Raw genomic sequence first — 19,607 nt, forward strand, 5'->3', positions numbered from 1 at the left:
GCGTGAATCGGAGAGCGCGCGTCCGTGGCTTTGTGGGAAGGGGAGTAGACACCTTCCAGCCACGTTATAAGAAGGACCACTGCTACTGCTGCTGCTGCTCCATCACGTGAACCTTCAGGTACCGGGGTGCGGCTCTGCCCCCTTTCTCTCTATACAGCCACGCTGTGCTATGGATAAGTTGCCACGTGTCTTGTGAGTGAGGCATTCCCGTTGCATCAGTCTTGTCACTGCAGCGATTGACGGCGTTCTCTCTGCCCTTTTGGCTCTGTTGGTGTTGCTACAGAGGAAGGATGGACTGAGCGGGAGGACTGGAGAAGATATACGCACACCTGCACCTGCATGTGCGCGTACTTGAAGGCGGCATCGCTCTTCTCCTTCCCCCACGCCAGCACAAATTACCCCCCCCCCCCCACTCTCCACTACCTTCGCACTCCTTGGCACCTGCAGCTTATGTGTGGGGCTCAGACAGCGCCTGTCTTCCCAGTTTTGCCGACGGACTTAGCTTCTGCCTATTTTCCTTTCTGTTCGTAAGGGGTGGCAGAGTACGGGCGGTACTGTACTGCCTCTCATTCCTCACTGATATATCCTCCTACTACTCTCTCCCTCTGCACGTCTCCTTTTCCCTCTCCTCTTTGGCTCTATTGCCCACTCGTTTGCTGTGGAATGTGCCCGCGTTTTACCGCCGAGGCGTCGTTAACCGGGCAACCTCCGCTAAGAAACTGCGCGCTCACCAATACGGCCGAAGAACTGACACTCGCTTCATCGCTGTTGGCCTGTGCACGCAGAGGAGCTCTCATCAACTCTCGCAGTGTGTGTGTGTGTGTCTGTCCGCAAGTCTACGTGCCTTTCTGAGGTGCAAAAGCTGAGGAAAAGGCGCTAATAAGATGGACAGTGACCCACGAGTGAGCGCCCTACAGTGGGAGGTGACAAAAGAGGCCTCGGCGTCGCCCAAGACGTGGGCAGAGCTGGCCCGCACCACTGCTGCGGCCGCAGCAACTAATCCGGTGGAAAGAGTGAACGCTGTGACGCTGGTGTACGAGCGCGCCTTACGTGCATTTGCCTCTTCCTACAAGCTATGGAGGGCCTACATCAGGTATCGCCAGCAGGAGACCCGTAGGCTGTGTGGGCCGAGCGAGTGGTTCCAGGCTATGCGCGAGGTTTATGAGCGGGCGTTGGCAGAGCTTCCGACGATGCCGATGCTCTGGGTCGATTACATGGAGTTTGTCGTTGCCTCTGAAGTGCCGCGTGTGACAATGACGCGGCACATACTAGCTCGTGCCTTAGCAGCACTGCCAGCGACGCAACATCATCATCTCTGGAGGGTCGCAAAGCGCTGGTGCGCTATGCCCGTCGTGCCAAGTGCTACAGTACAGGCCGTCTGGCGACTTTACCTGTCCTTCCAGCGCTCGCTGCATGCAAGGCGGGAATACTTTCAGGTCCTCGTGCAGAAAGGCGACTTCAATGCGTTCTTGCAGGAGTGTGTACACCTGGGGCTGCCCAACAAGTTGGACAAGGGCGCCGTCGAGCAGCGTGACTTGCTCTTTGGCGACGTGAGCTTTTGGGAGACGGTGCAGACGGCACTGCAGAGTAAGGGCTGGCGCTTCACAGGCGATATTGACCCGCTGCGCGAGCTGGTCGCCCTCGGAAAACAGCGCTGCGCCTCCCCGGTCGAGCTCTCAATGGCCTTTGCCATTTTCCTTTACGGTCAGGGAAACATGCGAGAGGGACGACAGGAACTTCAGGGGCTTCTAGACGCGGCACCTGAGGCGCAGACGCTGACTTCGCTTTACCACCTTGCCGTGGAGGTGGAAGACCAACTCGTGGAGTCTTTCGCGGTGGACCCCAATCTCAAGCACCTCGACGACGCCACGTACAAAAGGGTGGTGCAGCATCTCTTTGGTGACGGCGACCCACTCAGCCACCTCGAGCGACTTGTGCACGATTTTCCGCTGCTCCTCAACCAGGCGCAGCTCAGGAACAGCCCCCACAATGCGGCACTGTGGCTGAAGCGTGTGGAGCTCGTGCAGGAGGACGTTTACGCAGGCCGCTCCACCTTTGACGATCTTGTCGCACTATATCGACAGGCTATTCAGCAGTGCACTGCGGGGATGTCGCGTGTGGATGGCGCGGCGGCGCAGCTGTTCTTTTCCTGTGCCCAGGCTTTCATTCGTGGCGGCAAGCTGGACAGCGCTACGTTGGTGCTCAGTGAAGGGGCGTGGTACGTACCTTTTACCAGTGCCGCGCTCAACGTGCAGCTTCTTGGTCTTCTTGTGGAGGTTCAGCTCATGTCTTCCGCGTCACCCTTGTCAGTGAGGGATGCGCTGGCGGAGAGACTGACCAGCGGTGCTCGTAGTGGCGGTTCAAAGCGCGGCCGAAACGGGCTTCTGCAGTCGAATGCAGCACTACCCCATGTGGTACACCACCCACACGCATGGATCCTGTGGTGCGACGTGTGCGCTGCCTACGACGCGACCAATGCGACCGCTTGGCAGAGCCTTGTCGAGACGCTTTCCAGCTCGCCTGCCTTCTCTGCTGAAGCCGCCTGCTATGTAGCACACAAGGCCTACGTGTGCAGACAAGAGTCCATTGCCGTCATGGTGCTAGAGAGAGCCGTTGCTGCCACGCGGCAGCAACCTACCGCGCAGCTGTTTGTGCTGGAGCAGTACCTCTCCTTCCTGTACGTCCGTGACGGCGGGAAAGTGCCGCTACATCAGTTTCGCGAGGTGTTCAGCCTCGTGCAGCAAGCCACCCCGGTCGCCATACGCACTGCACCATCGGCCGTCATCGACTTGCACGTCAGCTGCGCTTACATGGAGGCAGCGATCGGCCTATACGGGACAGCTGTCCGCATGATGCAGGAGATTTCCTTAGTCGCTGTCGCGGCACTACGAGGGCGTGATGAGTACCTCCGTATCCTGCAGGCCATACTTGAGCACTCGATCACCTTCACGGAGCAGCGCAAGGGCTACGATGCGGTACGCAAGTACTGCGGAGCGCTCGTTCAGCGCCTCCAGCACGCACTTCTGCTGCAGCGTGTTGCGCTTCACTGGGCCTCAATCGAGAAGCGCTCTGGTAACACCGCACAGGCGCATCTTATCCTTGACGCGTGCGGGGACAGCCAGGACCCGTCCACGGAGCATGGAGAGGTCTACTGGAGGCTGTGGGAGTCTCTCTGCACAAGTGTGGAGGAGTTTGAGAAGGTGGCTCGGCGTCGTCAGCAGGCCTCAATGCGCTTCGGCAAGCGCGAAAGTACGAAGGGGTCAGGGTAAAGTTTGGCATATACGTCGCTGTACGGCTCCGCGTGAGCTGCCGCTTCCACGACGCAGCTTTGCTGGTTGTTTGGCTTGCCGTACGGTTTCCCTGGGCAGTAAAGAGGAGACAGAAGAAGGCCTAATGAGAGTCTGATCTGACGCTCTTTCTCATGCGTGACTGTGTAGATAGGTGGTCCTTCTCGCTCCCTTCCCCTCCTCCCTATTCCTGCAATGCTCGCGCACTGGGCCATCTGTGTCGAAGGTGTGCTTACTGTCGAGCGTACCTTGTTGCGCTGTGGTGCAGCGGTCGTGGTTAGTTTCTGCTGTTGTGTGAATACAGCGGACCCTGATTATCCCGGCTACCTCACCGTGGTATCTCAGGGCCCAGTAGCCACTGTGTGTGGGGAATCCAAGCAGCCTGCAACAGCCTGCCCCCGGGTATGCCGTTGTGTGGAGTCTTGGCGCCGGCGAACATGTGTGGGCTAGCGCTGTGCTAAAGAGCCGTGCGGTCATGATTGTGCTGGGACCCGTTCCCTACACGTTCTGTTGGCAGTTCAACACAAGTATGCGTGCTCTGACCGTTTTTCTACTTGTGCTGCGTTGCGGTGATGCTCAGACTCGTGCTGAGCCGTGGCTGCCCTGTTTGACGTGGAGTTGCAGTGGACCAAGCGACGCCCTTCATTGTTTCTAGGCGCAGCTCCATGACCGAGCCGTAGTGTGGCGGAGGCGGGTGAGCTGTGGCAATATGCGAGTGCTTGTTGAGTTGCTCGCAATGGAGTAATGTGTTGAAGAACAGTGGTCGCTGCTGCAGCGCGTCGTATGTGAACGAACGAGTGAGGGGGGCACATTGTCCACCTTTTCGTGGGGTGACGAGGGCAGAGGCGGGAGCAATGTCGCTTGCCAAGGTGCGAGTGTGTGTTGTTGTGTGTGCCACACACCGCGTTCCCTCTCCCCCATTTTTGCAGGAGCCATTTCTACAGAGCACATCTGCTCTGCCAGCAGCCGTGTGCCTGTGATGGATCCGTGCGTACTGCCGCGTGATGCTCCGCGCTGCCCCCTCACCCTTCCCACTGACTCCCTCTTTCCATACACCTTTATAGGCCTTTTGTTTCTCTATGCACTTCGCCACGTTGGCGCGCTACTAGCGCTGGCAGGCTCGCTTTCCCCTACTGGCCCAGAAGTCGTCCTGCGCTTCCGTTTTGCTCTGCCACTGAGGGGCACGTGCACGGCGGCAGCACACCTTTTTTGCGCTCCCCAGCCTTCGTGCCCCCCCCTTACTGCGTCTTTCCATTCATGGGCTACATGCCGCGGCAGTCCTACTGGAGTCTCGGCGTTGCGAGACACAGTGAGTTCGGGGTCACAGCGGCCACTAGGACCGTCAATAAGGGGGAATGGGACGTAGTAAAGCGCGCCTCTGTTCTTCATCGTAATTTACCGTTTCCCCTTTCTCACCTCGTACGCCGTAGCTCTTTGATTTCCCTGGAGAGACCACGCAGCAGAAATTCTCCTCATCTGCATCTCACCTGGGGTCGTTAGAACTCCGCGTTGGGGACGAGTCGGCTCGCAGTTTACTTATTGGTCTCCAAAGAACTCTTCGCAATGTATACGAAATTGCACGTGCGCTGCTCATGTTGGACTTGCCCCTACATGACGTGACGTTCTACCGCATAGTGCGTAAGCATGTTGACACGACAGAGCTGTCCATGACGGTCCACATTCGGCAGTTGGGTCTTGAAGAGAATACGCTCTTCATTGTGAGACATCAAGCTCATTGCACAAGGCCTGTGCCGGCCAGTGGGTAGGGATGACCAGTAAGGTGAGATACTTTCGTTTTCTCTACAGGAGGATGCCGGGGCGACAGATGCTTCAACGGGAAGGCACTCTAGGTCTGACGCGCTTGTATCTCAGAGCGGCACCCCCACTGTTGTGGGCGACAGTGTGGCCAGAGGTGGCAGCAGCCCTGCACCGATAGAAGAAGGTCGTGCGTCTACGATGCGCTTGCTCTTTCTCATAAGAAGCACTATGCCGTACGGCGTCTTAATCCCCCTTGTTGTCCTTGGCGTACGCACGTGGAAGAGAGTCAGAGAGCAGCTACGACAACATCACCGAGTGGCGTAGCTGCTTGCGCTGATCCTGCTGCAACTGGCTGTGTCGCTGTCCTTGCCTCCGCCGAAGAAGATTCGGCGCTTTTCCTTGCCTTTTTCAAAGGTGCGCCGCGAAGTTGTGCTCTAGCATCGCCATCGCGCCAAGCTCTTAACTGACGCTTTGGAGATGCAGCTGTGCGGGAGGTCTACGAAGCATTCCACTGCTCGCCGGATTCGATAGGCGAGACGGGCTCAATATGGACCAACTTGATGACTCGCTGGCGTGGCGCATTCTACCGCTGCGGCAGGCCAGTCGACTTCTCTGTATGTTCTACTCTTCGCACGAGATTCAGCTTCTGAAGACAGCCCTATTGGGACAGCTGCAGCGGCTTCTATCGGCGTTGACGTGGCTCTGGTTGAGGAACCCAGCCGATCCGGAGCAGGCGAAGTTTTTTTCCACCTCCACGGGCTATGCTCAGCTCGGTTCGCTCACAAGCGCTGACGTTCTCCTGATCGACAGCTTTGCGGCGATAGAGGTGGAGAGTGCGTGCACAGCGTTGGAGAGGGAGGGTGGGTAGGGGGCTGCACACCCACACACACAATGGTCATTTTCCATCTACATTGAGGTGAACGTGGGCCTATCTCGCCGCGGCAGTGCTGACAGGGGGCGACGGAAGCTCCGGTGTGGGCACATGACGTGTTCGAACTCTACAGCTAGTGTGAGGTAACGCTCGCGAGGGATACGCTACTACCGACTTCGAGGAAGTGCGTAGGGCACCACACGCTGTCAACGCCCGACACAAGTGACGCCCAGTCACTGCAGTCACCGCCCTCTTATCTTCATCTGTTTCTCTATGCGCCCCACGCCCAGTTCAGCTACGAAGGAGTATGAGTGATGTGCGAGAGGCCTGCATCGAAGGAGGTTCTCCTGTTTTCTTCCTCTTCTCGTGATTGGGTAGCTTCAGAAGCGGTTCTGCTACTGTCGGCCAAGGTGGCACAGTGAGGGCAGACCACCGATACACACTTCTGTTCTCCACTTTCCACCTCCTGTAGGCATTGCACTCAGCTATGAGGCCAGGGAGGTGGGGGAAGGCAGTTCAAACCTGCCTGGCGAAGAGGCGGCACTGCGGAAGCTTTCAGTGTATTTTGACTCAAAGAGTGCCACTGCTTTGCTCCGCCACCCTTTCCTCTCCCTTTGTTTCCCTCTACCCCTCCCTCAGTTTTTTTCCTTTCCAGTTGCCGCTGCGCCTGCTGCCCATCAACGCACCGGGAGCACCGTTCCCTGCCTGCGAGCCTCTCCACTCTCAGCGGGCATCGACGCTCGTCTGCTTTTTCTGGGTGTGGGAGTGTCTCTCTGTAGGCAGCCGCTGTCACACCTGTCGCTCTTCGCCAGGGTTGAGCAGCGATGTGGGCTCTGACTTCCCGGCCAATTTATAGCACAGAGGCACTGCAGCTGATGGAGCGTTACAAGGTGCACAATGCGCTACAGAGCAACCGGTGGCTTCTGCCACGGCACCTGCCCTTGTTTGCCGTTCGACCTCTCTACCCGGCACAACTGGTGCTGCCGACCAGCAGCGTGATTCAGCTTCCCCTCTGCGCCGTTCCCTTCTGTTCGCTGCCAACCTGGAGGAAGCGGGAGATTCTCAGCTTGTACCCACCGCCCTCCACGCCTCCGGGCTCGTGCTTATTTCTTGATAGTAGCGGGTCTGACACGCGATGGCGTCCAGCCTCCATGTCGGAGTGCTTTGATGCGGCATTTGTGCGCAGTGATTCCCCGGCATCTCACCAACACTTGCTGTGCGCCGCTGACTGCGCCGCGGGCGGGACGTTTGCGGAGGAGGTGACGGTGCTCAACGCTCAAGAGACGAACAATCCTTTTTTGGTCGACGCTGACCTCACGCACCGCAATCTACTCGATAAAGTGGCGTTTCAGCACTCTATCGGCAGCTCGCTGACCACCATCGCATCACAGTTCCGCTACACATCATTTGACTGGGTCGAGGTGACAGCGGTGGCTGCCGCCGGTCTGCGCGTGTGTGCCAACGCAGAGCCACATCTCGTCAGCTGCGCCGATGAGCTGAGAGTGGTACACATCTCGCAGCTGCCGTCCCAGCGCCAGGAGGAACTTGTGGCCGCAATCCCGCGCCAAATTCTCATCAAGAGCATGGCATTTTCGTATGTCTTCTACCACAAGCGCTGGCGATATCACAAGCTCATGGGGCTGACGAGTCCGCTGCTCCATCGCCACATTCCATGCTGCGGCACCCCACAAGCACAAGCCTTGCAACCGCTTCTTTGGATTGCCGTGGACCAAAACATGGAGTTCCACGGTACCGTGACGAAGCGTGAGCGTCACTTACCCAGACGGTTCTACAACTCGCAACAACTCGAACTAGACGCGTGCGCTTTCCCAAGTAACCGATAAAAGTGACGCGGCACGAAGAGCAAATGGCCGACAGGAGACAGCGTGGAGAGAGCAGTGGCGATTTCGTTCTCTCAGTGCAACTCATCTCTTCCGTGAGAAGCATCATTTATCGCTTCTCTTGAGTATTCAAGTTCTCTCTGTGCACCGTCAAGGCATCGCCCCTACGGCTGCTTGTTACGCTGTCGTTACACACTAGCCAGGGCTTACCCATATTATTGCCTCTACTCTGTGTGTGCCTGCGCTTCACATGCTCATCTCCCTCCCTTTACTCCCTGCTTGCTGGAGTTCTGCCATCATCGTCCGAAGATTGCCTTATCTTTTCTCGCTTCTGTGTATGCTCGCTGTGCTGCTCGCATTATCTGCTCTCTCCTTCTTAATCTGCTCAGGTGTTGAACGTGACGCCATCATTGCTTTCAGTGTAGCGACAAAGCATCCGCATGAGGCGTGCACTGGCGCACCGCCACAGTACGCAAGCGCGAAGTTTGGAGATCGTGTCTGTAGGGTGGCGATGATGGCAAGACAACATCTGTGAGGTTGTGCACATTTGCCTAGTGCGCCGCCCGGAGTTGGACGTTAAGCAAAGGTGCACGTCACGTGACTGATTGCTTTTAACCGCTCGTGGGTGTACACTGCCTCATCCTCTACCTTGCTACGGCCTGCCTCTCGCAGCTCCTCTGCCTCGCTCGGTGTGTACCTTGTCCACCTACCTTTCAGCGTTTGGGTGCACTGTGCCTGGTGTCACTCTCAGCTACTTCACTTCTACTTCTTCCCTCCTGGAAACAACATACATCCTTTCCCCCTTCCTCAGCGATCAACCACACCTCCACCACCAAGTGCTTCAGCAGAATCATTCCTCGGGTAGCGACTGCGCTCTCACTCTTTCACTGAGGCTTACATGAACGAAAGCGGCTGCGCTGCTCTGCTCTTCGCAACCCCTGCCTCGCATATTGGCAACGGCGAGAGCGCAAGACAGTGCAGCGAGGTGTCCTTAGGTGCCGCCATAGTCTGCAAGATGGCCCTGGTCACGTTGCTTAATGTACTGCACAAACCTCCGCATCTGCGCACATCCTGGAACTGAAAAGAAGCCCCGTGCACGATGCGTCGACGGCACTCGCGTTTGACGCTTTACTGGCTCACTGACAAGGAGTGGTTTCTCGGCGAGGAGGAATGTGTGCGACCGTCGTCTGGGTGGAGGTCGTTTCTGAGCACTGTCCGGGAGGGCACACTGTCGCTGGCGTCTGAGCATCTGTTCTTCGACGATGGCAGCCCGAACATCGTTATTTTCCCACTGTCGAGGGTGGTGGATGCCGTCGTGCAGCTCTGTGATGCGCACATTGCCGTAACCTTCACGTGTAAGAATGCACTGCAGCGCGAAGTGCTTGTGCCGCCAAGCGGAATTCACTCCGTTCCTGGGATCTGCAGTCCATACCCCAACAAGGAGGCGTGGGTGTTTCACTTTGCCCGCACGTCTGAGTGGGTCGCAGAGTCCCTCCGCAGTCTCTTCACCCGGCATCACATCGAGGACGTGTTGTCACGCCGTGAGGTTGCCTTGCAGAATGTGTCCTCCGCTGTCAGCTTCTGCGCGCGGCGTCAGTTCCCAATGCGCGAGCAGAGGGGCGTTCTCTACATTGGCGATGTCGACGTTGCCTTTCAGCCGCTCTTCCCTTTGCCGCCGCACGGTGTAGTGAGGTTGGACCGTCAGCAGTGCCGGCACACCTTCGCTCGGTGGATCATCTTCGAAGCGGTGGGGCTGGACGTGTACACGTCCGAGTCACCTGAGGCCACTCCCGCACTGTCGCTTATCTTCAACAACCCTCGCGAAAGAGACCAGGCTATGCATCTACTTGCTGAGCGCCTTGGGGTTCCGCCTTACCGTGTCTCCATCCACGCTGTTGTAGATGCGTGGAGGCACCGCTCCATATCCAGTTACGAGTATCTCTTGCACCTGAACAAGTGGGCGTCCCGGTGCGCAAACGACGTCTTCCAGTACCCCATCTTTCCTTGGGTAATTGCCGACTACACATCGCCTCAGCTGGACTTTTCTCAGCCGTCCACCTTCCGAGACTTGAGCAAGCCAATAGGGGCCCTCTCCCCGTCGAGGCTCACCCTTCTCCAGGAGCGAGCTGAGTTCCTGCGGGAGGCAGAGGAGACGGCATACTTGTACTCCACGCACTACTCTTCTGCAGCTATCGTCGCCTACTATCTTGTTCGCCCGCACCCAGAGTTTCAGCTGAGTCTACAAGGCGGCACACTAGATGTGCCGGAGCGCATTATGGAATCTATTCCACAGCTTTGGCGCAGCGTCACCACAAACTCGAGCAACTTCCGTGAACTCATCCCACAGTTCTTCAACGAGGACTTCGCAGCGCTACACGGACCCCCTCTTCTTCCTCTCGGTTTGCACACAGACGGATCTCCGGTGGCCGCGTTTGTTAAGCTGCCTCCGTGGGCGGCTAGCAGCGAGGACTTTGTACGGCAACATCGGTCCGCTCTCGAGAGCGATATTGTCTCTGCCTCTCTCCACTTATGGATTGACCTCGTTTTTGGCATTGCGCAGACCGGGGATAAGGCGCGGGCCGCGGATAACTTGTTTCACCCCTTCTCGTACCCGCAGTGTGGCAGGCAGTTGAGCGTACCTGGCCTGCACCTCTCATCTCGCGAGTACGCAAGAGAGTTCGGGAACGTGCCCATTCAACTCTTCGCTGATGCACATCCGCCGCGCGCGAAGACAGTGCATGCTCTTGTGTTCACCGCGGAAGCATCAGAGGCGTGTGGCTGCGCGAGCGATCATGCCAACGAAGAGCGGATCTTGCGCATGATGGAAGAGCTGCACCTCATAGACGACACAGCCGACACCGTGATCGACTCGGTGGACGGAGATGACGACGGCACCCACGGGCTGCCCACCCACGCGGCAGTTCTCACCATCGTCTCTACTATCTCTCTGGATTGCCGATCGGCCCGTTTCGTCACACTCGGCTACACGCAAGACAACTCACCCGCATTGGAGACGGCAGCGCTGCTTGTTGTCGGCAGTGATCAGCGCATAGCAATGCTACTCGACGTCGTGACGGGTGAGCGCATTCGCTCCTTCCCTGACTTTGATGGCCTCATCACTGCCACCGCCTTCTACGACGGCAACGTGTTCGTCTTCACCGAGAGCAGAAGTTGCTACGTTCTGTCACTCACTTCGCACGCGGTGGTGCATTTCACTGCTGAGGTGACGCCTGCCCCTGTGATCTACGCCTGTTTCACATCACAGCTAGTCGTTCTTGCGGACTCGAACGCTCAACTTTCAGGTTGGGCAATGCCGTGCAGAACATCCTCATTGTTGTTTGAGTCACCGCTCTCGTTTACGTGCGAGGCCTCCTCCCGGGTCATGTGCATGGGCCGCTCCGCGGCTGGCGACGTCATTGTTGCCGCTACCGAGCAGTTGGAGATTTTTTTATGTCATGGAGGCACGTGCTGCGAGTGCTTGCTTCAACAGGTGCCTGCGGCGTCAACGGTGCTGCACGCCATGCCGGCAGATAAGCTCACGCGATTCTGGGTGTTCTTTGTCGAGGAGGCCGCTCTATACGATCTTGGTGGCATCCCGCTGAGGCGTATTTCCACCACTCCGGCATCGATCATGACGTGCCCTCAGTTGGTCTCTCAGCTCTACCCGCTCTGCGTGCACATGCACAGCGGAAAACTCGAGGTGTTTCAGCTGCTGCAGACCGGCAAGCAGGCCGTGCCGCTGCAGTGCAGTCCGCTGCGGTCTCTACAACTTTCGTCCGCAGGCAGCCTCGTCGCCTTTGTAGGCACCACCGTTGTCGATTCCAAGCAGTCGCTCGTCCTCACAATGGCCAGACTGACGGCTCAGTCGATTGTGTGAGGCCTCTGGTTAGGCTTTTCAACGTCACTCTCCGCTCGGCATCATAGGCTGCGTGCAACATTTGTGCGAGTGCTCTTGGCTATGTTTGCTTCTGCAGCGTTGTTTCTTTACTTTATGCGGCCTGCATCAGTGGTGCGTCGAGCAGAATAATTTTTACAGTAACAACACATGTGCAAACAGCACAGCCGCCTACCCCCTCTCCCTGCCGCCGTGGATTTGCCTTGTGTAAGCTGGTCTCTCATGGCGGGTACAGCGCACAGAACATTGTGCAGATCGCACACGTATGCCAGCCAGTATGCGATAATTCACTGAAATAAAGGTGGCTACTTTCACTTTTTTGTGTCTTTGATTCCCTCGTCACCGAGGAGGTCACACACATCTTCGTGATATCGGCGCCTGGTACCCACCCTCTGTGAGGACGCCTGGCAGTCTCTCTATCCCACCCAATGCCGAACCGCTTCTGGCAGCGACAGGGTGAGTTACCTATGACGAGAGGGGTCACAGCGGTGTATCATTGCTGATGTCGGCGGTCAAGTTTGCAATGACGTTGCATCGGAGCGACCCGTCGCCACAAGCACCTTTGTACATTTTAACAGGCAGAGTGTCGGTCTGACTAGAACGCATTCCACGGGGCTCTCCCTGCCTATTGATGTGTGTGTGTGTGTGTGTATGTGCGTGTGGGGGCCTGTGCACCACTCTGAAGGGGATACACCAGATGGCGACCAGCATATAGTGAGAGCGGCGATGAGTAGAGTTTGAGGCAGGACATGTGCTCCGATGACTGAGTCGGCGCACTGCAGCAGCTCGTGCCAGCAGCTGCTTCGCACCATGCGGTGGGCCTGTGACACACCGCGTGGTGCGTGTGAAGCGGTGAAATTTGGCCTCGTGCGCTGCACAGCATCGTAAATGCGCTGCAAATAAATGTGTGGCCGACCCCTTATTCTTCACTCTCCACCCTCGCCTCCTTCTCTTTCCTCTCTCGACACAATCCTTCAACCGTGGTGGTTCCGGGTGAACCTTCTCTGCTGTGGTCCGCGACGGCTGTTTTGCGTCTACGTGTCCATCTACGTCATGTCTACCTCGCACTTCAGAGCCCTCCGCCTTTCACTGCTCACCTTCAGCCCTGTTCCTTCTCTCTCCCCTCAGAGCACCACGGTAAGCCGCAGTGTTTCTCCACCACCCTTTTCCACACTACCTTCATGTCTGTACCAAAAAAGATCTACATTGCTGGCCCCGCTGTGTTCCATCTTGACCACGGCGATGCTTACTACACAAAAGTAAGGGCACTGTTGAAGGAGAAGGGGGTTGTGCCGCTCATCCCAGTGGACAACACTGTCAGCGGTGCGCTCAACATCCGCAACAGCAACCTCGAGATGATACAGGCATGTGACGCCGTGATCGCCGATCTTTCTCCGTTCCGCTCCAAGGAACCCGACTGCGGAACCGCGTTCGAGCTCGGCTACGCAGCAGCGCTGGGGAAGGTGCTGCTGACTTTTTCCACCGATACACGATCCATGGTGGAGAAGTACGGTGGCCAGATGGCGGAGGGCCTCTCCGTTGAGGACTTTGGATTGCCGTTTAATCTGATGCTGCACAACGGGACGGATGTGTTCGACTCCTTTGAGGCGGCCTTTGGACACTTTTCTGAGAAGCTCCTTTCCCAGTGAACTCATGTATGGTATTCTTTTTCCGTTTCTCATCTCCCAACCCCCCTCTTTCTGTTGCCTCTTACCGCTTCTAAGTTGACTGCAAGCGCATAACGGGGGAAGAAGCGCACTAAAATGACCAGAAGACCTTCCGTACCCGGCAGGTCTCTACGTGCTTCTTGGCTGCAGTGACCAAAAACAGTTCTGCTGAGGTATCTCGCTCTGCCCTCACGGTGGCACGAGTGTTTACAGCAGCACATTGAAAAAATAATAAGAACGACTGCGCCTCTATACGCAGAGGGCGTGCGTTGGTGTGCTCTGGACAACGTGCGCACAGACTCACCTAAACACGAACGCACACCAGGCGCGAAGCAACCGTTCTCCCCTGAGCTCTTCCTATGACTCATTGCCATGCGCATTTGATCTGCGCACCTCTTTCCACCAAGACGAGAGTCGGTAGCCACACACTTTCTTTTCCTTCACCTCCTTTAAACCGTTGACCCCTCTTGTTGGCTCAGCGCAAAGCTCGCCATGTGCATCGGCGGCGGTGCTGCTATGCTTCAAGAATGACCCTTCCACCTCTCCTTTTGTTCTTTGCTCGCTCTGACTCTCGAGCACTCCTGATGCCACAGCGCCAGTCTCCTCTGCGTCCGCGGAGGTTCTCTTTTGTCGAGCACTTGGCCAGTCAAACTTATCTCAGAGATCAGTTCGCATACCAACCACCGTCATTCTCTCCTCTCTTCCTCCTCTCCTCTTTCCACCTAAGCGCATCCCCAACTCGTGCCGCTCGCCGCTCCTCCTTCCTCTAGAGTGTACATCACAACTCTGCCCGAAGATAAAAATATCAGCGGCCACCGCCATAGTAGGTGTGAAGGTGTACCAGGGGACCCCCCTCGAAGGATCGGTATGCCTAATTGCCGCAGGAGAAGTTCCCCCAAGGCACTAGCAGCATTTTCATCAGTGAGTCGCAGCAATTTTTCATTCTGCAAGTCGGTGTCTACGCTTGCACTTGCCCTTCCATGGCGTGTAGGTCTACAACTTCTCCGTAATAAAGCTGCCAGAGAAGTACAGCTTCACATGGGCGAAGATGTCGTCGATTACCATCTTCTTCCTGAGCTGCCTTGCTCTCTTCCTTCTTGCCGGGGATTCTGACGTCTACGAAGCACAATCGTGCGCTCAATCGGCATGATCGCTCCCCTCTCCCCTGGTGTCATCCTGTTTGGAATGACATTTGGAGGCGTAGTGGAGAGAAGTGTTACCGGATTTACGATCTTCACATCCCATGGGGTCAAGGGCAGGATCTTCGACATCGTTAGTTTCATGACCGTCTTGACCATCTTTCCAAGCAGCCGCGGCGCCATGCTCGCCATAACGAGGACAAGTGTCGGCCTCGGCTTCGACATCTTCGGCTTTATCCAGTTCCGCTTTCTCTAGTACAGCAACAGTGGGCTCTTCTACTTTATGCCCGCCTTGGTCGTCATTATGAAGTTGCTGCGCATCGATTATTGTGCTGCTACCGCTCTACCCAATGACCAGCTACAAGGAGACCCTCACGGACATGAATGCTGCAAGGCCTTCGGCGACGCGTGTATACCTGGGGAAGACGCCCTTTCCTTGTTCGTATGATTTTGTCTTTCCTTTGTTGGCGGCATTCATGGTCTTCATCTCAAACCAGAGTTCTGCCGCCGCGTACTGGTCACTTAGGTGTCCGCGCATGATCTCATTTTCCTTTCCGACCATTGGGATTGTGCTGCTGTACAGTCTGATTGCCACGCCACTGCGTTGATTTGGCAGAGGCAGCACCAGCAACAGCTACCTTCTCGTGGCAGGCAAAGCAGCGCCTATGCGGCACACCAAAAGTATGAAACAACTGACTCGGAGTACAGCAGAGAGGCCACAAACTGGCCTTATTGCACCTCAGTTTCAATCCACATTCCGTCACAGCCCCCCCCCCCCGCTCCTGCTGCCGACGATGGCTTATTCACTTCGTCTTTGGCACTCAGCTGGTATTTTTCGTCACGACCCGCTTGGTCTCAGCCGCTGCTGCGGAGACTCGTAAGGGCCCCGGAGCATCCGTGCTTCTTACGGCGTTTGACAGTGCTGGCAGAGCATTCGGCCGAATTGTCATGAACAGCTTCGACATGTGGTCGCCGACGTGCAAGCCGGTTCAGCAGCTTCCACTCCCGGTTTCCCTGCTGCTTACTTCCACCGCGGTTCTGGAGGGGCTTCTCATGCTGCTCTATGTGCTGGAGTAGCGACTGTTGGCAGCCTTTCGTCTGGTCGCGTTGGGTAACCGCTTCTCGGTCGTTGCTATCGTCCTCGCAACGTGTAACTTGTACGCCTAGTACGTGGCGAGTCCCTACGAGTGCGTACGGCTTTCCTTCCTGGTCCATGCAGAGCTACTGAGCCAGCTATTACGCGGCACGGTGTACACAACGGAAACGAGGGTGCAACACAGAAACCTGTGCTTCAGTCGGCAGCGCATCCTCGTTCCCTCCGTCATCGTGATCTGCCTGTTCTTTACAAGCCTACCCTTCGAGCTGTACATACACCTCAAGTACAAGGCCTCCTGTGATGATTCTCTGGTAGTACAAAACACACGGGTGAGGAGCTACTCTGTTTTGACACTCGCCACTCCATCACTTTTATGTAGCTTAACGCTCATTCACAAAGCCAACTGGTCAGTGCATGCGCCTCTGTTCTTCGCTTTGTGTATGTTGCTCTCATATCCTTCCTTTTCCGCTGCTTGGTTTCTGCTACTCTGTATTCACTTTTTTCTTTTGCCATGCGCGTCTTGTAGTATTCATGGAATGCACAGAAAGTTGAAGGCATCGCTTGGTTCCCCCTCTTCATCCTCCCTCTGCTTCCAGACTTACACGATTCTCAACGCTGTGGGCTGATCACAGGCGCACACTCGCCCAAAACCTTCAGTTTTTCTCAAGACAAACTCGATAACCGACAATCGCGCATACCATAAAGTCGGTACCACTCACAACTCAAATATAAATGCTCTCGTCCATGTGTGAAGCGAACAGCAAAGCAGCATCAGCAGAAAAAAAGAGAAAGCACAGTAAGCCGGCCGGTAACACGATCACAACAGCACAGAATACGTGAGAACAGATCAGGGGAGGGAAGGCGACCTCTCTGCTCCCTAATTTTCTTTTTTTCTTCTCCGCATTACTTCCAACGGACAGAAGTGCCACACTTCCTCTCTTCCTCTTCTCGGGTCTCTATACTTTCTCGCCTTCGTCTTGCTTCACCGTTATTTCCATGATGTAAGTTGTCTCAAAGAACGGATGCGGCGCTTTTCTGCTCTTTTTTTCCTATTTACTGCTTGTGTTTCTTCTTGCGACACGCTCTCTCGACTCCTATAAGTGAACGCGCCCACACTCATTACGCATGGATATCGTTTTTGCCTTCGGTCTCTCTGATCGTTTTGCACATTTCAGATTTCTCCGTTGTAAGATCCTCTTACTGTCTCTGTTTTCTTTCTTTCCTTTTCGTTTCAGTGCGCATTCTTGCTCATTACCCCTCCTGCTTTTCCGCTTCCATCCGCTTCCATGCCTGGCACGCAAGGTGCTGTTCACAACTTGGTAGGAGAGCTACTGGGCCTCGGTAAAAGGTGGGAATTAGGGGAAAAGACAGCGTCTCAACAGGTTTGCTGTCCTAGTAGCATAACCGCCGATACACACACAAAAAAAACGCTGACATCTCAATGGTCAAGGCAGAGTTGCGAAACTTTTTTCGCCGCGCTTAGACATCGCACCGTCCGCACATTCACCTACCCACGTGATTCAAACAAAAAACAAGTATGCTTGCGTAGCTTCCACGTATATGTTTCACACCTCGAAGACGGAAGGTCGCATTCCCACTTAGAAGTCTTTGCACGCCGCATTGCCTCTGCAATACTGGGGATGTTCCCGACTTCCTCTGTGTTGCTACCATAGACAACTCTTCATCATGTCCTTTTACTCCCCGCCACTAACCGTACCGTGTCTGATTTTCTTCTCTTCTTCACATCCTTCTGTACTGTCACTTTCCACTGATGATTATCTTCTGCTTAGCCCTCTACCACAATAGCCTTTTCACCTCTACATTAACCACCATGGCCAAGGGTAAGCGCTCCGCTGACGCCAAGGGCAGCCAGAAGCGCCAGAAGAAGGTGCTGCGCGACAACATCCGCGGCATCACGCGCGGCTGCATCCGCCGCATGGCGCGCCGCGGTGGCGTGAAGCGCATCTCGGGCGACCTCTACGAGGAGATGCGCCGCGTGCTGAAGGTCTATGTGGAGGACATTGTGCGCTGCAGCACGGCCTACACCGAGTACGCGCGCAAGAAGACAGTGACGGCGAGCGATGTCGTGAACGCGCTACGCAAGCGCGGCCACATCCTGTACGGCTACGCGTAAGCAAGCGTGCTTCGGTGCCTGGCTGCCCGTCTCCCTTGCCTACGCACTTGCATGGGCGACGGGCGGCCAGGACTTGTGTGCACTTATAGAGACACTTTTTTGTTTTCTCTCCCTTTCCACTGCCTTCCTCTTTATCTTTGGTGTTGACCTCATTTTTTTGGTCTCACGACTACCCCTGGCCTACCCCTGCGGAGTGAGAAAAAACAGAGTGCGTGGAGTCGATGGCTTGGCACGGGAAGCTGCCATTTAGTGTGCTGAGCCTAAACGCCAGCGCGTGCAGCACATGGCGCATGTGCCTGGTCCTTCAGTGCAGGTGCGCCTTCTCACGTGTCTACTATGAACCGCCGCTTAGCAGTGCTAGCTGGGCCGCTCTCGCATGCGCAACTTTCACACACACACACACACGCACCCGCAAATCTCCTCGCTTTTGTGTAGGGCAGACAAACGGGTAGCGTGAGGTGAGCCACAGTGGCCTCGCACGAGATTTGCCCACTGCTCCTTTCTAACAGTCTGCTGCTCACTGCATGTGCCCGTCTGGGCCTCTTTCTGCCGAGCGCTGCTGCTCCCCTCTCCCCGCGCACAAATGCTCACGGGTGCAGATGAGGTCGCTTGTCGAGGCGCAAGGAGGGACGCACAGGAGTCTCCTGAAGGAATCCCGCTGCCAGGAGGGGGGTGGTGGGGGGCGGCTCTGCTGCTTGGCGGCGTGAGTGGGGATGTGCTGGCAGCGTCATGCTCTTTCCGGCCGGGCGGCCGCCCATCGCTAGTGCCGCAGTGTCCCCCCCAAAACAGCTGTGCTCCAGTGCGCTGGCTCGACACTCGCTTTCAACACCCGTCTGCGTGCGGACGCGCACGGCGAGGTTCGTGCATCAGCTCGCCTTGGGACCTCTCCGTGGTGGAGCGCCTCGTTCCAACCATGAGGGCCCCTCGCGCCATTCAGACCTCTCCTCTATCGCCATGCAAAAGGGTGCCGCGCTGACGAGTCTCTCCGGCATTGCGGAGGGCAGCCGCCCAGCGGCTCTCACGATCACTGCCTGCCCTTTGGCAAGCCTGAGTGCGCTCTCTCCGCGTCGCTCGCGCAACGGGCTGCTCTCGTGTCCCTCTCCGACGCCCCTGCTCTCGAGACCGTTTGCGTGATGGGGGGCCGCGTCGCGGGGCTTCGGGCGCTTTCGCGACGCGCCTCACCCGCGGTCGTTCTCTTTCGCCAACGTGCGCTGCTTTGCAGTCTCGCGGCAGTGGCCAGCACACAAAAGCCCACTAGCGTCGCGGCTGCTGGGGGTGAGAAGCGCGAGCCCCGCTGTCTTCTCGCATCACTCGCTGCTTGTGAAAGTCGGCTTCGCTCGTTGTACCCAGCCCCTCTCCATATCGATCCCTGCCGGGGCTCTTTGATGGCGTCCCGTCACGCCCTCTAGAGCAGGCGGCCCAGGCACTGATGGCCTGCGCGTGTGTCTGCCTCTGCTAAGGACTCTTTTCGGCCGTTTCCCAGCGCCGCACGGTCTTGCTGTTGCGTGGTTGCGCTATCGCTGTTTCCTTGCCTCTTCCCTTGCCAGGCGGCGACGCACTGATGTCCGTTGCGCGTTTGCTCGCGCCCACCGAGAGAGGCCAAATCGTACGTGTGAATTGTGCAGCTTGCTCTTTCCCTTCTCTCTCTCCTTCCATAGGGACAAGAACTCCCCAGTGGTGCTCGGCGGTGGTGCGTTACTTCACGGCACCTTCCGCCATATTGATCCATGACTAACCGTGCGCACCGCTTTTCTGCCGCTCGTCAGCGTCCTACCTCGTTTCTTCAGCTTTCCCTTTCCTTCTGCTATTCAGCACTGTGCCTCCAACTGTTCGTATCAATGCGGGTGAACGGCCACGTCTCTCATTGCTCATGCCGCAATAACGCCTGAGATGTGTACGTGACATTTTTCCGCAAGCGA

At 56.6% G+C, this 19,607-nt stretch overlaps 5 protein-coding genes across 5 annotated transcripts, besides 1 other annotated feature; all 5 read left to right on the forward strand.

Moving 5' to 3' along the window:
* Positions 1-884: 884 nt before the first annotated feature.
* On the forward strand, positions 885-3,269 carry LPMP_231830 (hypothetical protein; the record flags this gene model as incomplete). Its single annotated transcript, XM_010701036.1, has 1 exon — positions 885-3,269. One exon carries the CDS (start codon positions 885-887, stop codon positions 3,267-3,269), a length of 2,385 nt encoding a protein of 794 aa, XP_010699338.1.
* A 331-nt stretch (positions 3,270-3,600) lies between these two features.
* Positions 3,601-3,991: a repeat region.
* Positions 3,992-6,740: 2,749 nt separating this feature from the next.
* LPMP_231840 (hypothetical protein) lies at positions 6,741-7,760 on the forward strand (the record flags this gene model as incomplete). Its single annotated transcript, XM_010701037.1, has 1 exon — positions 6,741-7,760. One exon carries the CDS (start codon positions 6,741-6,743, stop codon positions 7,758-7,760), a length of 1,020 nt encoding a protein of 339 aa, XP_010699339.1.
* Positions 7,761-8,856: 1,096 nt separating this feature from the next.
* On the forward strand, positions 8,857-11,634 carry LPMP_231850 (neutral sphingomyelinase activation associated factor-like protein; the record flags this gene model as incomplete). The annotated part of the gene is made up of 1 exon (XM_010701038.1): positions 8,857-11,634. One exon carries the CDS (start codon positions 8,857-8,859, stop codon positions 11,632-11,634), a length of 2,778 nt encoding a protein of 925 aa, XP_010699340.1.
* Positions 11,635-12,833: 1,199 nt separating this feature from the next.
* Positions 12,834-13,301, forward strand: LPMP_231860 (nucleoside 2-deoxyribosyltransferase, putative; the record flags this gene model as incomplete). Its single annotated transcript, XM_010701039.1, has 1 exon — positions 12,834-13,301. The coding sequence occupies one exon, from the start codon at positions 12,834-12,836 to the stop codon at positions 13,299-13,301; it is 468 nt and encodes a 155-aa protein (XP_010699341.1).
* A 4,024-nt stretch (positions 13,302-17,325) lies between these two features.
* Positions 17,326-17,688, forward strand: LPMP_231870 (histone H4; the record flags this gene model as incomplete). The annotated part of the gene is made up of 1 exon (XM_010701040.1): positions 17,326-17,688. The coding sequence occupies one exon, from the start codon at positions 17,326-17,328 to the stop codon at positions 17,686-17,688; it is 363 nt and encodes a 120-aa protein (XP_010699342.1).
* Positions 17,689-19,607: the final 1,919 nt, after the last annotated feature.

Source organism: Leishmania panamensis (genome assembly GCF_000755165.1).
Source record: "Leishmania panamensis strain MHOM/PA/94/PSC-1 chromosome 23 sequence".
NCBI lineage: Eukaryota > Euglenozoa > Kinetoplastea > Trypanosomatida > Trypanosomatidae > Leishmania > Leishmania panamensis.